Raw genomic sequence first — 13347 nt, 5'->3', positions numbered from 1 at the left:
CCGCCGCGCCGCCCCGCGGCCTTAGCCGACGAGCGCGGCGCGGCGCGGCCGCGCGCTGCTTTCTCCTGGGGCTCTGTTTTGGGGTGCAATCAGATTATCCTCCCATTTCGACAACGGGCGGGCGGGCTGCCTTGGCCGGTCCGCACTTGCGTCGACGCGTGCACGAACCGCCGTTGTTTACTCTGCTCTGTCCGCGATTCCCAGCTCCGGTGGCACGGCCCATCGCAACTGGCGCCCCCGACGAAACCCCCGCGCCTGGCACAAACAAACGGATTTCCACTGGAATTACAGCACTGCGCGCCCCCACCAGACAGGCGGCGCCGCACTGGCATCTCAACACCTCAGGGCCGCTGCGCACTCATTTGGGCGCACCTGCCCCCTGCTGGATGCGGCGGCCTGAGGTGGGGGCAACCATCCGGCGCAAGGGCGCGCCCACTGTTTCTCGACCAAGAATTGGCCCCATTGCGCCATTACCATCACTGCGTTGGCGCTCTCTGATGGCGACGCTTTTCCAACCTGCGCGCGCCCTGAGGCGACTGGGTCCCCGCCGCTGCGCGTGAGCCGCAGCTATCGGGTGGAGCATCTGTTGCGGGCCCTTGCACGGACGTTCACGTGTGAGGCCTGGTACTCTATATATGCGTTGACTGTGTGTCTTGGCACTGCGGGTTGCCTCCGTGCACCCACGAACTGAATGCGTCTGGGGCTGACCTGGCCTTTGGGTGTGCAACAAGCGGCCCCAACTGCAAGCAACACGTCGCACCAACGCTGAGCACATTGTGGCGAGGAACCCAGCCACCTGCCCCAGGAAACCTTGCGGGCTCTCGGCCGCGTACCTAGGTGTGGCCGGCCGCTGGTACTTGCGGCCTGGCCACCCCCTGCGGTCCAATCTCTGGCCGCCTGCCCCTGTGTGGGGCCTGCGGACCCCGCGGGTGACGGGTGCTGGGTTTTCGGGCGTCACCGCAAGATCCGCCAGCACTTGCTGCCATTTCCGCGCGCGCCTGCAATCGCTTACACACCGCTGCAAGTTGGCCCAGGCATCCTCTTGTCCTTTCTTCAGCATTGCTTTACCTCATGTACCTGCGTTTGCCGACCGACAGCCCCCGCGGCGAGCGGTGCCGGGCGCGGCGGGGCTGCAGCCGCCGGCCCGAGATTTGACGGTCGCGTGCCGCGCTGCCCACCCTGGCCCTGCCCCTGGCGCCGCCGCACGCTCGATGCGCTCTCGGCGGGAGGCTTCGACCACGAAAGCACGCGATGATAACAAAACCTTGATGCACCAGGCATTGTCCAAGCTTCGTTGCATGTCTGAAACGCAGTGGCGCCTGGTGTTCTGTAACAGGCACCTTGGAGGAGCAGCCTTGTGTGATCATGGTGCAGGCGCATGCCACTGCTGGGGGTGTTCGGCGCTTGCGACTTCCTAAAGCGCAGCCTGTAGACGACACACGCTGGAGCAGAAGCTTCCGCTGGCACACGTGCAGAAAAAGGGCGGCCCAACAGACGCATGCCTGGACGGCTTGGTTGGGGCCGCGTCTGGCGTGGGTGCATTTTCCCAGGCCAGCCGCTTGCATGCACTAGCTCGGCCCAGGGGCGGGGACTGGGCAACAAGAGGGCACCCAGCCGCGACACTAGCGAGCGGCAGAGGGCACCCAGCTGCGACACTAGCGAGCGGCAGAGGGCACCCAGCTGCGACACTAGCGAGTGGCAGAGGGCACCCAGCTACGACACTAGCGAGCGGCAACGCCTGCCTCGACGACGCTGGTGGGTGAGCAGGAGTGACTGGTGCCCGATGCTCCCACCCGGGCTCAAGGGCATGCGTACCCGCCAGCCCTGGCGCCCGTCGTCAGCGCTGTCGGTGGTGACGCCTCACTGCAAGGGGAGCCAGAGTATTCGGGGGGGGGGGGGTTGAGCGGCGCGCGCGGCACTGCGGGCGCGGACGGGGAGTGCGGCGAGGGTGGTGCCACCCGGTGATAAGTACTGGACACCAGACTGTGGCCGGGCGCTCGTGCGAACCCAGTGGCGGCGTCGCGTCCAGTGTTGTTGGCAGGACTGGCAGGCGTTTCGCGGCTGCTCCCATGCCACGCAATGCTTGGCTGGCAGGTTGCTGCCGCCATTGTTGTTGAGTTGGGCATCAGGATGAGAAAATGAGGTGGCCACAGTTGCTGACGGTGCCCTGCTGGTCTAGCCGCGGCTCACGGACACCGTGGCCCTGCGTCACACGTGCCCAATTGGTGGCTGGCCGCACCGTTCGCTACTGCGCCCAGATGAGCCAGCAATGTCAGGTGTCACGTAGCCATCGTGTTTGGGGTGCAGCATTAAGGGGCCACTGAAGCTATGACCCGATGCCCCTATGACAGGAAGCCACGCGCAGCTGGGGCCGCGATTGAACATAGCTCCCCGTGCTCAGTCTGACACCGCAGAACGTTTCGTGGCGCCCCTAGTTGCGTTGATATCGATTATCTTCGTTGAGCAAGGTGGCGCAGGAGCCCTTTACGCATAGCCGTGTGCTAACTGCATCCTTGGGTCCATGCCACGCGATCGACAAGCTGCACGGCATGCGGCGCTCTGTGAGTGATCACACGCAACATCGTTTTTTACTGGAGTGGCCTGTGGACCTGACGTGGCCGTCCTGTTAGCCACCCACAGCATCATCACTGTGGTCGCCGTGCAGCCCTTCATCAGGTGGGCTGAGGCCTGAACAAGGCATTTGGGATGTTCACCTCCATCTTGGACCACGCGGGCGTGCAGGCAGGTCTCGGGCGCGGCTGGGCAGCTACGCTTTTTTTCGGCGGACACAGACCGTCCAACCTGTTGGCCGTCTGTTGCCCGTCCCTTCCGCAGTTGCAGGCACGCCAGCTATTTGGCACGTCAGCAGCTGTAAATGCAGCCTGTTGGCAGCTGGGGCCGCGGGACGGGCAGTGGCGAGGCGCCCGACGAGGCCCTCGCGCGCGCAGTCGCCGTCGCCTCGGCAGGCAACGCCGGCGCAGGCGGCAACGCGGCCGCCGCTTGGATGCAGTCGGCGTCTGGCGACGACGGATCAGGGGGCGCTGCGGCGCTCTCGGCGGCCGCCGCCGCAGCGGCCGCTGCTGCGGCGGCGGGGGCGGCGCCGGCTGCAGCTGCGCCCCGGGGCCCGCGCCACCGATCATCTGAGAAGACCTCCAGCTACCGCGGCGTCGCGGCGACAGACAATGGCACTTGGCGCGCGCGCATCCGGTTCGGGCGATATACGGTGCACCTTGGCAGGTGCGCCAGCCGCATGTGCCCGGCCGCCCCACGCCCGGCCGCCCCGCGCCCCCGCGTATCCCACCCCGCGGCCGCACCCGCACGGCCGCTCGCCTGTGGGAGCGGGCCCTGCGGGCGTGCCACGCTGCCCGCGCGCGCTGTCCCCTGTGGTCAACCCCTGTCTCCTCCCCCCACTCAAAACAACCCAACAGGTTTCGGGAGGAGCGCGAGGCCGCGCTGGCGTACGACCGCGCCGCGTCGCTGCTGCTGGGCCCTAGCGCGGTCCTCAACTTCAAAGAGAAGAACAAGGACGCCTGCGCCATGGTGCACACCGCGATCGTGATTCAGCAGGTCCTGGGCGCCGACGCGCCGGAGGCGGTCGCGCGCCTCGCTGGCGGCGCGGCGTACCCGGGGCAGGGCGGCGATGGCGGCGGGAACGGTGGCGGCGGCGGCGGCGGGGGCGCCAAGCCGGGGGTGAAGCGCGCGAAGCTCGAGACGAGGATGGCGCTCGCGTCGCAGTACAACCACCAGAGGCGCGCGGAGCAGGAGCAGCAGCAACAGCAGCAGGAGCAGCAGCAGCAGCAGCAACAGCAGCAACAGCAGATCATGCAGCTCATCGAGCAGCAGCAGCGCGCGGCCGCCGCCGCGGCCGCCGTGGCCGCGCAGCAGCAGAGCAGTGCCGCCGCCGCCGCCGCGGCAGTCCGCGGGCCCGCGGGCCCAGCCGCGGCGCGCGGGGGCGTCGCGCACGGCGCCGCGCTGCAGCCGCTGCCGCCCCTGCTGGACGTGCAGCGGCGCCGCGCAGAGGACGCGCTGGAGCAGGAGCTGCTGCTTCAGCTGCAGCTGCAGCACCAACAGCTCTCCCTGCTCGGCGGCGCCCAGGGCGCGGCTGCCGCCGCCGCGGCTGCGCAAGCGGCGCAGCAGGCGCTGCCGCGTGCGCAGCGCGCGCCGGGACGCGGGGACCCGGACGCCGACGCGCTGCTCGACCAGATCCTGCAGGAGTATGCCGCCATGCAGCAACACGACGCGTGGGCGTCGCAGCCCAGCGCACGCGCGCCCGTCGCCGCGCCCGGTGCGGGCGCGGGCGCCGCGGCGGCGGCGCAGCTGCAGCAGCTCCGCGCGGCGCCCGGGCCCGCGGAGGGCGCGCTGCAGGACAGAGTGCTCGACGCGCTGCTGCACGGCTTCGAAGCGCGCCTGCTGGGCGGCGCGGGGGCCGCCGGGCGCGGCGGCGGCGGCGGCGGCGGCAGCGGCCTGGAGCAGCTCGCGTTGGAACAGCTGATGTCGGCGGTCGGTGGCGCGGCCGCGCTCGCCCCGCGGCAGGCGTCCGGAGGCGGAGGGGGAGGCGCGCCGATCGCGTGCGTGTCTGCGGGCGGGATGCCTGTGGGGGACGTGTGGGAGCAGGCGGCGGCGCGAGAGGCGGCTGCGGCGGCGGCGGTTTCGGCGGCGGCTGCTGTGCAACAGCAGCACCAGCAGCAACAGCAGCAGCAGCAGCAGCACCTGCAGCAGCTGCTCAAGCTGGAGGTGCCACATCAGCAGCAGGACCTGTCGAGCCAGCGCATGGAGGCCGCAGCTCGCCCCCGCCCCACGGGCGCGGCGGCTGCAGCCGCGGCCGCCCCGCACGGCAGCCCCGCCATGCCGCAGGGCGGGGCCAACAGCAGCTGCAGCGGCCAGGGCCGCGCGGCGGCCACCGCAGGCAAGCCCGGCGTCGCCGGCGCCGCTGGCACGGACGGCGCGGCCTGCCCCGGCGCGGCCGGCTTGCTGCTCGCGGCGCGGCAGGCGCGCAGCAGCGGCGAGGACGACCTGACCACTGATCTGGACGCGGAGCAGGCGGTGATGGCGGCCGCGATGGCCCAGATCGAGCGCCTGCTGCAGTCGCAGCCCGAGCTGCTGCTCGCGTGCATGCGGAGCGCCGCGCAGGTCGCGGGCGAGCCGCTGCAGCAGGACGCGGCCGAAACGCACGCGGCGGCGGTCGCTGCGGTGGCGGCGGTCGTGGACCAGCGCAAGCGCGCCGCGGGCGGGGCCGGCGGCGGCGCGGGCGGCGCGGCAGAGGCGGAGGCGGCGGGCGGGGCCGGGAAGCGGCGGAGGGGGTTTGGGGGGGACGCGGATGGGGACACGACTTCCCTGAGGCAGCAGCCGCGCCTGCATGAGAACCATGCCTCAGGGGCCCATGTGTAGGGCCCGGCCGCCTGCACGAGCTGTTGGCGTCCTGATCGCCCCTGGCGCCAACCCCCCTCACTTGCCGCGCCGAGGCGCGAGCCTGGGGAGTGTCTGCGGCGCGCGGCAGCGGCTACGCCGTCGTGCCTTGCTAGCCGGTGCCTCACAACCCGTGGATGGCAGCCGATGTTTTGCCCCGCCGCCAGCACCCAGAGAGGCTCTCACTCGCCCGCAAGCGCGCGCCGCTCCACGGCGGCCTTGCTTCCTGTTGGCTGCCCACTTGCCCGCCTCGCGCACCCCTGCGTCTCGCGCGCACGCGCGCGCGCAGGGCGAGGGGCTTTTGCAGAATGTTTGGGGCAGCGGCGCGCAACGCCGCCCCCGCCGCGCGCGCACCTACCTGTGCGCGGGCCTCTGTCGACGGATTGTTATCTCTTGCACATACATAGCTTTCGATGTTTTGGCGGCTAGCGTTCGCATTTGTGGGTCGGGACATTCCACTCGTCACTCGTATAACAGCACAGTCATACGCATCCTGCAGGCGTCCCACTCGCCGCCCGCGCCGCCTTGCTGCTGCCGCAGCGCGACCGAGGCGGTTACAAGCTCCCCCTCCGCCTCCCCATGCCCCTCCATGGACCCTTTCCGCCGAATGTTCCCCACACGTGGCGTGCGTGGAGTGGCGCACACTGGGGGCTCCGCCCGCAGGCACCTGCCCCTGCCTTTGCAACATGCACCGCGGCAACCGCAGCCTCTCTGCGCCCGCAGGCCCCGCCGCACGCCCGTTTTTCCCGATGGGCCGCAGCCAGCATAACAGGAATGCTTGCCAACGGCGGCGCCTCGGACTGCCTTCCTGCCTCTCTTGTTGCTTTTTCCATTGATCGGCTCCCACACGGTCCCTGGCGCCCGCTGTTCGCCCGCTTACGGGGCACGAGCGACGGTAGCTTGGGCCCTGGAATCGCCTGCTTGCGTTCGAGGGCCGCCTTGCGGGACATCTCAGGAGAATGCCAGCTGATAGCTTGCGGCGCCGCCCCACCCACCAGCAAGCGCGTTGCCGCGGTGCGCATCGCACTTAGTAACCCCTCGACTCCGCACCGCATCCGGCGCGCTCGCGCGGCGCTCGGCTGAACGCAAGCGTGCCCGCGACGGCGGCGCCGGCAGCATCAGCTTCGCTCCGCGGGTATCTTCAGGACATTGTTGTCTCGCTCCCGCGGCCCCGCTGGCCTAGTCTTGATCATGCAGCCAGCGCAAAAACTGTTGTGATGGCATACATGGACTTGTTTTCCCACCGAATCTGTCGCAGGCGTTTGGGGGGGGGGGGTGACAGCTGTTCAGGAGCGACCGGCTGTGCAGGCAATCTTTCAACCAACGGCTGGCGGTGCTGCGCGGCAGGCATGCTGGGCTGTGCGAGCTGCCTTGTGCGGTGCGCGCGTCCAAGCTTGCGGAGGTCTCCTGCACAACACACGTGTCGCACAATTTGTAAAATCCACCCACCGTGCGGCTGCCGTCTGTGGCGGTGTCGTAGTAGGCCGATGCAGCTGTGTGCAGGCCGGCACCTAGGAGGCGCGGCGGGGCAGCAGCAGGTGGTGGACGCCGCCGATCACGACTTGCGCCGCATGAACCTGCCTCGCTGCGCGCGTAGCCGCCGCGTAATTCTGCAGCCGTCGCCCCTTGCACCTGGCGCACCAGCGTGTCGCACGTGAGTCCCCGGCACTCCCACGGTGACCTCATGACAGGCAGAACCCTCTGCCCCCTGAGCAGCTGACGGCAGATCGTTGCCGCGGCCGCGGCCGCGTCGCCCCCGGAGGCGGGTGCGATTTTTGGTGCGCGCACCCGTCTTCTGCATGATGGTGCATGTCACGATGTACTTGTAGGGCTTCCCCAGCGCCACCAGCCGCTTCACGCAGCCCTCCAGGCAGTTGCTCGTCCACCGCCCCACCTGCAAAAACGCGCCGCGCAGGCCCGAACGGCGCGGGACGTACAAGGGAGGGGGTATCCGTTACAGAGGGGCGGCCACGGCCGCGCACACACGCAGCTGTTTGAGAGTGTAGATGCATCGGCGCTTCCTTGAGTGCAATCCTGGCTGATCCCCGTTTATTTTCCTAACAATCCCCTAGCTGCAGGCTGCCTGCCATTCATGTTTCCCACGACTGACTTCTGGTTAATGGGCACGCTCGTTGTACCATCTGCTCGTTGTATGCCTCCGCCGCCAGGACGCCGTCCACCGCCTCCTTGACAATTGCGGTCACCTCGTCTGCCACGAACCCGGTCTGCTTGCAACAGGGCGCACAAGAGGTGCAGGCGCATGCGCGAGGTGGGCGCACTGCGGTGGATGGCGCAGGTGGGATGCACACGCCGGCAGCAGCGCTCTACGATGCCGCACCTCATCTGGCACTGATGCTGCATCGTCCATAAGTCGGAGCTCAAACTGACTGAGGGCGCTGGATCATACGGAATTGCGGTTGACCAGATCGCGAAATTCCTGCCTAAATGCTTGCATTGTCGATTTTTTAGGGGATCACAAAAAAATGACTTTCACTTGTTCACTTTCACCCACCCAACATGCACAGGCCAGATCGCGCGGGTGACTGCTCAGCGTTTGGGACGCATGCATGAGGTGTACAACTGATTGCATGACAGTTATATTTGCTATAATATCACTCATTCACGGGTTGGGAGCACGTGGGCCCCCCATGGGGAGCATGTCGCACTAGCCAAGTTCTAGTTGCACTGCTGGGTGCTGGCGGTGCCTGGAGCGTCACGCATGCTGATGTTAGGCAACACAGCGCCTGTTTCTTTCATGACAACCCTGTCACCAACCGCGCCCCTTGGTGGTCCAATTTGCATGCTAGCTCGGCCGCGTGGCGCGGTTGGATCTGCAGCTGGCGGCTCACTCGCGCCGCCAATCCCGATGCAATGGCGTCAGGTTGTGATGGTGTTAGTTTTTGCTGTGACCGCGCTGCGTGTATGAGCTCAAGTGCGATGCGTACAGTGCGGTGAAACTTGCTGCCACTCGCGGGTTACGGCAGCTTAAGAGAGGGGGCTTACTGCGTCAACCAGCATCGATGTCGCAGCTCAGGGCCGCCTGCACGCATTCATGCACCCGGGCGCTCCCTCCCCTCCTGCCCACTGGCACCATTTGATTCAGTTGCCAAGTGTTGCTACCTAGAATCTGCGCATTTATGGCATATTGGTCGATCGCACACGGGAGCGCTGTTGGTTGCACACCTTGCAAACAGGCCACGTTCGAGTGTGGCACACAAAACCAGGATCACTCCCTCGAATAAACAGTGATGGTCACCGCAACCCACAAACAAAGCCTTGCAGTGTGCACAACTTTCCTTGCTGACTGCACAATGCACACACGTGTGTTTATGTGGAGCAACCCATGATGAGGCAAGTGATGGTGAAGATCTCGCAATGGTTGGCAGGGCCCGTGCAGGAAAGGGGGTGGCCGCAGCGGCGGGCGTCTTCCGAAAACGGTGTGCAATGGTGTGCAGAATCAAGGTGCACACCTTGATGAAAGAAAGGCCGCAGCAGGCAAACTTGTATTGGTGGCGTGAGAGAGGTGCGTGCATGCAGGAGCAACAGGAGACGCCACAAGCGGTCCCGCCAACCCTGACATGCAGTTGAGCAGATGCAGTTGTGGTCCGCGCGTGTGACATATTGCAGGCTGCGGGGCACAAAAACAGTCGTGACTACCATGGATGTGTGATTGCAATTTGCACACGGCAAGCAAAATGCATGCAAGAATGAGTGGTGGTGGAAGCACGTGGTGTGCGTCCGAGGTAGGACTGTCACGCGAGAGTGAGGACGGCTCCCAGCAGCGGAGAACCACCCATGAGGAGAGTGCGCTGACTGGGTCACGTACGCTGCAAAATAAAAAGCCCTTGTCAAGCCTTGCCCGGACCAACTGCCGTAGAATGTGTGTGCAACAAAGCATGCTGTGTGTGTGTGTGTGTGTGTGTGCACACGTGTGTGAGATTGTGCGTGCCAGGCAGCAGGGCAGGAGTGCATGTCCTGAATTTCTTGGATTGAAAAGACGAAGATAATTGCAGGGGTGATCATCACATGCAGAACATGCGCATGGATTTGCAGGCGGGGATCAACGACGCCTTGGGGTCGCGCGAGCTTGAGACACACACTCAACGAGCTCGAGCACGGCATCCCGCCGCGGGCGCCACCACGATTGCTGGCTGTCACCTCCGGCCCGCTCCTTGCGGCCCCCTGGGGTGCCTCTTCCACACGGGCTTGCACGTCGCCCGGAGCTTCTTGGGCACGTTGCTCCTCTTCTTGTAGACCTCCGCAGCGACGGCCACCTTTGCAGAGGCATTGTTGTTGACCAGCACGGGCCAGCTGGCAGTGCTGATTGCCTGCAGGGTCACGCTGATGACCTCCTTGCTGGCGGCGTTCTTGCGGTTGATGTCAACAGCCTCGCCGTCCTGGGGCCAGCAGATGCGAGCCCGCTTGTTGCGGATGCTCCGCTCGCACCCGACCGCGTAGATCCGCAGCTGGCTGCTGTGGCTGCTGGAGGGGCAGTAGCTGCCGGGTGGGAGCTCTGCCAGGTCTGAGACAAAGACGTCATAGGAGGGCACGTTTGAGCTCTCGTTGCTGTAGAAGCACAGCGGCCCTGGTTTTGGCACAGGCGTCGGCGGCAGCGTCGTGTCAATCACAGTGATGTTGCAGGCTGGGGTGGCGACCGGGCCGGTCGGGTAGGTGACGACGCCGATGACGCTCCAGGAGCCGATGGGGTAGGCCACAGGCAGCGCCGACTGTGAGCCCGCCGAGTTTGAAACCGTGAAGCCGCTGGCAGCCGCGCCCAGCGTGGAGGGCTGGAAAAAGGGCCCCGTAGGGGCAGGCGCGGTGGCGTTGAGGCTGGCGCTGCATGTCGGTGCGGCGGCTCCGAGTGTCAGGGGATTGCAGCCTGGACTGCAGGGCAGGATGGTGACAGAGCCATTGCATGATTCGCCACTCCGTAGAGATACATTGTAACGATAGATCAGGCCTTGATGGGGGTACAGGAGAGGAAGGAGGGATGCGCAGTCACACGAGTGAGTGCACTCAAAAACTTGTGGGTGTGATGCAGTGCGAATGGGACAACCGCATGGGCAACGAGCAGTGACATCAACACATGATTCAAGCCAAATGAGTCTGCCTCGCTGGCCTTCAAGGCTTGGCGAGCTGTGGGTATGCCAGACATCAACTCAACAGCAGAGTGGTTGGGGGAGTGCGCTCATGCTGATAACCGTAATCAATCCCTTATAAGAGGGCATGCAACCGCACCTGCAGCAAAGGTGACGCTTGAAAAATTATTGGACAGCAACGCCGGTGAGCTCTCTGCCTCAAACACAAGGCTGGTGATGGGGCTGGTGGCGTTGACGAAGTTCCCCACAGGCAGCGTGGTGTTTTGGCAGCCGGTGGTGCCCGGCTCGAGCGACACCTGCAGATCAGAACACACGCGGCTGGATGACAAAACGCCGGAGCTGCATTGCGCCACGATGACTGAACCCGAGCAGTTTGACCCGTTGACCGACGCCGTGAAAGCATACGTCCCTGGAAAGTTGCGCCGGCATATGCATGCAGGAGCCAGCAGAGTTTGCTTCAGTTGTGGTCGACAATACATGCTGCATGCCCATGAGCAAGGGGGAAGATAGCGTCATGCAAACACAACGCCTCCAAAAGACAAGCCCGCATGCCAACGCGCTGCGTGCGCAGAACGCATCAACGATCAGCGCCAAACTCCCTTCTGCCCCTCCTTGCACGCGCTCTCACCTGCTGTGAAGCTGAAGTTCGAGCTGCCAGGCACGGTTGCTGGCGCTGCGCCTGCCCACGAGATTGCCACATCGTCAGCGCTTGCCCCCACGACGGTGGCCAAGTCTGCTTTTGCCGCCACCACCGACAGCTGGCAGCCCGTGGGTGCGGCAGAAAGGTTGAGCCTGAGGTTGGCGCAGGCAAGGCTGATGGGCGCTGCCGGGCACGGTGTCACCGTCACAACACCGGAGCAGTTGGCGCCGCCGACTGGCTGTGTAAATGGGTAGCCGCTGGGTGCATTGGCAGTGTAGGGATAGGAGCCTTGGGAGAGGGGCAAGCGTTGGGAGGCGGGGCGAGCGGAGGGACAGGGCAGTGAGTAAGGGGCAGTACGCCGTGCTGTCTGCTGGAAGGTGGTCTCGTTTGCTGGCAATATGTGTGTAGTGCTCATTAACGTCAGGGAAGGTGCACAGTTTTGCTCAAGGGCAGCTGCCCCACGCCCCGGCTCCGCACGCACATGCGGTTGCAGAGGTGGTGACACGCACTCAACCTCGGGCGAGCCCGCCCTGACTCCTGGCGCCTGCGGCCCCCCACCCGGGGCAAGCCCCTGCCCCCGCACCAGGCACGAACGTAAAGCTCAGAGCGCTGCCAGTCACGGGCACCTGCGCGCCCGTCCCCGTCCACGCCACCGCCACGGCCGCCGCCCGCCCGCCGCCCCCGACAGAGACCAAGTCCGCCAGGGACCTGTTGGCGGCCGCGCAGCCCGTTGTGGCGGCCGACAGCGAGATGTTTGGGCTGGCGCAGGCGACGACGGCCGGGCAGGCGTACACTTCCACCCGTCCGCCGCTGCAGGTGCCGAGCGTGGCCAAGCTCGACGCATTTGCGGCCGACGCGTTGGCTTGAAAACTGTATAGGCCTGCGTTCGCAGCAGGCAGGGTTTGGGTTGCAGCAACGTTTCATCCATGGTAACTGCCAACATGCGTGAGGTCCTGTCAATTGTTTGCAACCCTTTACTGGGCTGGTTTCAAATTAGGACACCGTTGAAGGAGTGCAAACGGGTCAAGGGCTAGACAACCTTATGATGTCTGCACAGGAGAGGGGCTGGCGGCCGGCGGCTGGGGGCTGGGAGACAACAGGCATGAAGCGCGGCTCTCCGCTACAACACCTGTGCCCAGCAGATCCAGGACCGCCCATTCGGTGCGCAGGGGCAAGCAGCGCGCGGGTCCTGGTGTGGAATGGGCTTTGAGTCGTTGGACGCCCCCCACGCGCGCACACGCATGCTGCAGACCGCCTGCGTGCCTCTCGAGCGATCATGCATGCCGCCCCACACCTGGCTCGATAATGAAGTCTGGTGGGCGTGAAGTCGTTGACCTCAAGATGGGCGGCGTGAAGTTGACGCCCGCACTATTGAAGTCCCCGCTGCCTCCAACCTTGATGAGCTCGGCCTGCCTCAACACTGCTGCGTCGCACCCCGTGGCATTGGTGAGCTGGGCGAACGTGGAGAGGCACTGCACGGTGGCCCCGCAGGCGGTCACGGTGGCCATGCCAGTGCAGGTTGCGCCGTTGAGGGACGCGTTATATGGGAATGGACCTGCGGGGACAAATGCGTGGGTGAAAGGGTGCAGGCAGTGTGGAGGGGGGGGACGAATGCAGGGAAGAAGGGGCCTGCAGATGAGCCGCAAAAACAACGCGCAGCACAGCAGGGAACAAGCTGGTGGAGATGGTGGATGCAGAATGGGCATCATCTGGCCGCTCGCTGTTGGTGGTTTCTACTGTGGCTTGCTTGCTCCGCAGGTAAGGCCACCGACGCAGCCCGACAACGTCACACTTGCACAAGCAGGGCATGGCCTGGACCATCATTGATCTGTGCAGCAGCGCCTCACCGATGGCGCCAAACTCGAACCCGCTACTTGTGGTGGTTGTAGGCTGCGCAGACGTGAACGTGACGGCCACGTTCGGTATGTCTCCAACGCTCTGGACCTGCACAAAATCTTCTTTGCTGGTGTTGGCAGGAAGACAGCCGACTGTGAAATTGAGCGCCGGCTGCTGCACAAAATTGGGCGCCTTGCACTCAAGAATGCAGGGCGCGACGGTGATCGTGTCGTTGCAGGCGTTGCCAGAGCCGTCTGATGCATTGTAGAAGTATGTGCCTGGCATGATTTGCATGACCAGGAAGGGCGGGTTTCAAAAGGAGCCAGCAGGGCAAGGGGCGGGGACTCGCGGTAAGCCTCGCGGGGG

The 13347-nt window shown here is 65.6% G+C and overlaps 3 protein-coding genes across 3 annotated transcripts in view; 1 reads left to right on the top strand and 2 right to left on the bottom strand.

The window, feature by feature from the left end:
* Positions 1 to 2875: 2875 nt before the first annotated feature.
* MNEG_4071 (hypothetical protein) lies at positions 2876 to 5388 on the top strand (the record flags this gene model as incomplete). Its single annotated transcript, XM_014047453.1, has 2 exons — positions 2876 to 3237; positions 3429 to 5388. 2 exons carry the CDS (start codon positions 2876 to 2878, stop codon positions 5386 to 5388), a joined length of 2322 nt encoding a protein of 773 aa, XP_013902907.1.
* Positions 5389 to 6595: 1207 nt separating this feature from the next.
* On the bottom strand, positions 6596 to 7774 carry MNEG_4070 (Dynein light chain Tctex-type 1; the record flags this gene model as incomplete). Its single annotated transcript, XM_014047452.1, has 5 exons — positions 6596 to 6655; positions 6856 to 6917; positions 7195 to 7300; positions 7545 to 7631; positions 7745 to 7774. The coding sequence occupies 5 exons, from the start codon at positions 7772 to 7774 to the stop codon at positions 6596 to 6598; spliced, it is 345 nt and encodes a 114-aa protein (XP_013902906.1).
* Positions 7775 to 9560: 1786 nt separating this feature from the next.
* Positions 9561 to 13347, bottom strand: part of MNEG_4069 (hypothetical protein) — a gene marked incomplete at both ends in the record, with an annotated part of 6199 nt that continues 2412 nt past the window's right edge. The window contains 3 exons of the mRNA XM_014047451.1: positions 9561 to 10242; positions 12580 to 12700; positions 12993 to 13259. Of these exons, the coding sequence (XP_013902905.1) occupies positions 9561 to 10242; positions 12580 to 12700; positions 12993 to 13259 (1070 nt within the window). The remainder of the gene's footprint in view (positions 10243 to 12579; positions 12701 to 12992; positions 13260 to 13347) is intronic.

Source organism: Monoraphidium neglectum, assembly GCF_000611645.1.
Source record: "Monoraphidium neglectum strain SAG 48.87 unplaced genomic scaffold scaffold00546, whole genome shotgun sequence".
NCBI classification, from domain to species: domain Eukaryota; kingdom Viridiplantae; phylum Chlorophyta; class Chlorophyceae; order Sphaeropleales; family Selenastraceae; genus Monoraphidium; species Monoraphidium neglectum.
This window is presented reverse-complemented; position numbering and strand designations above follow the sequence as displayed.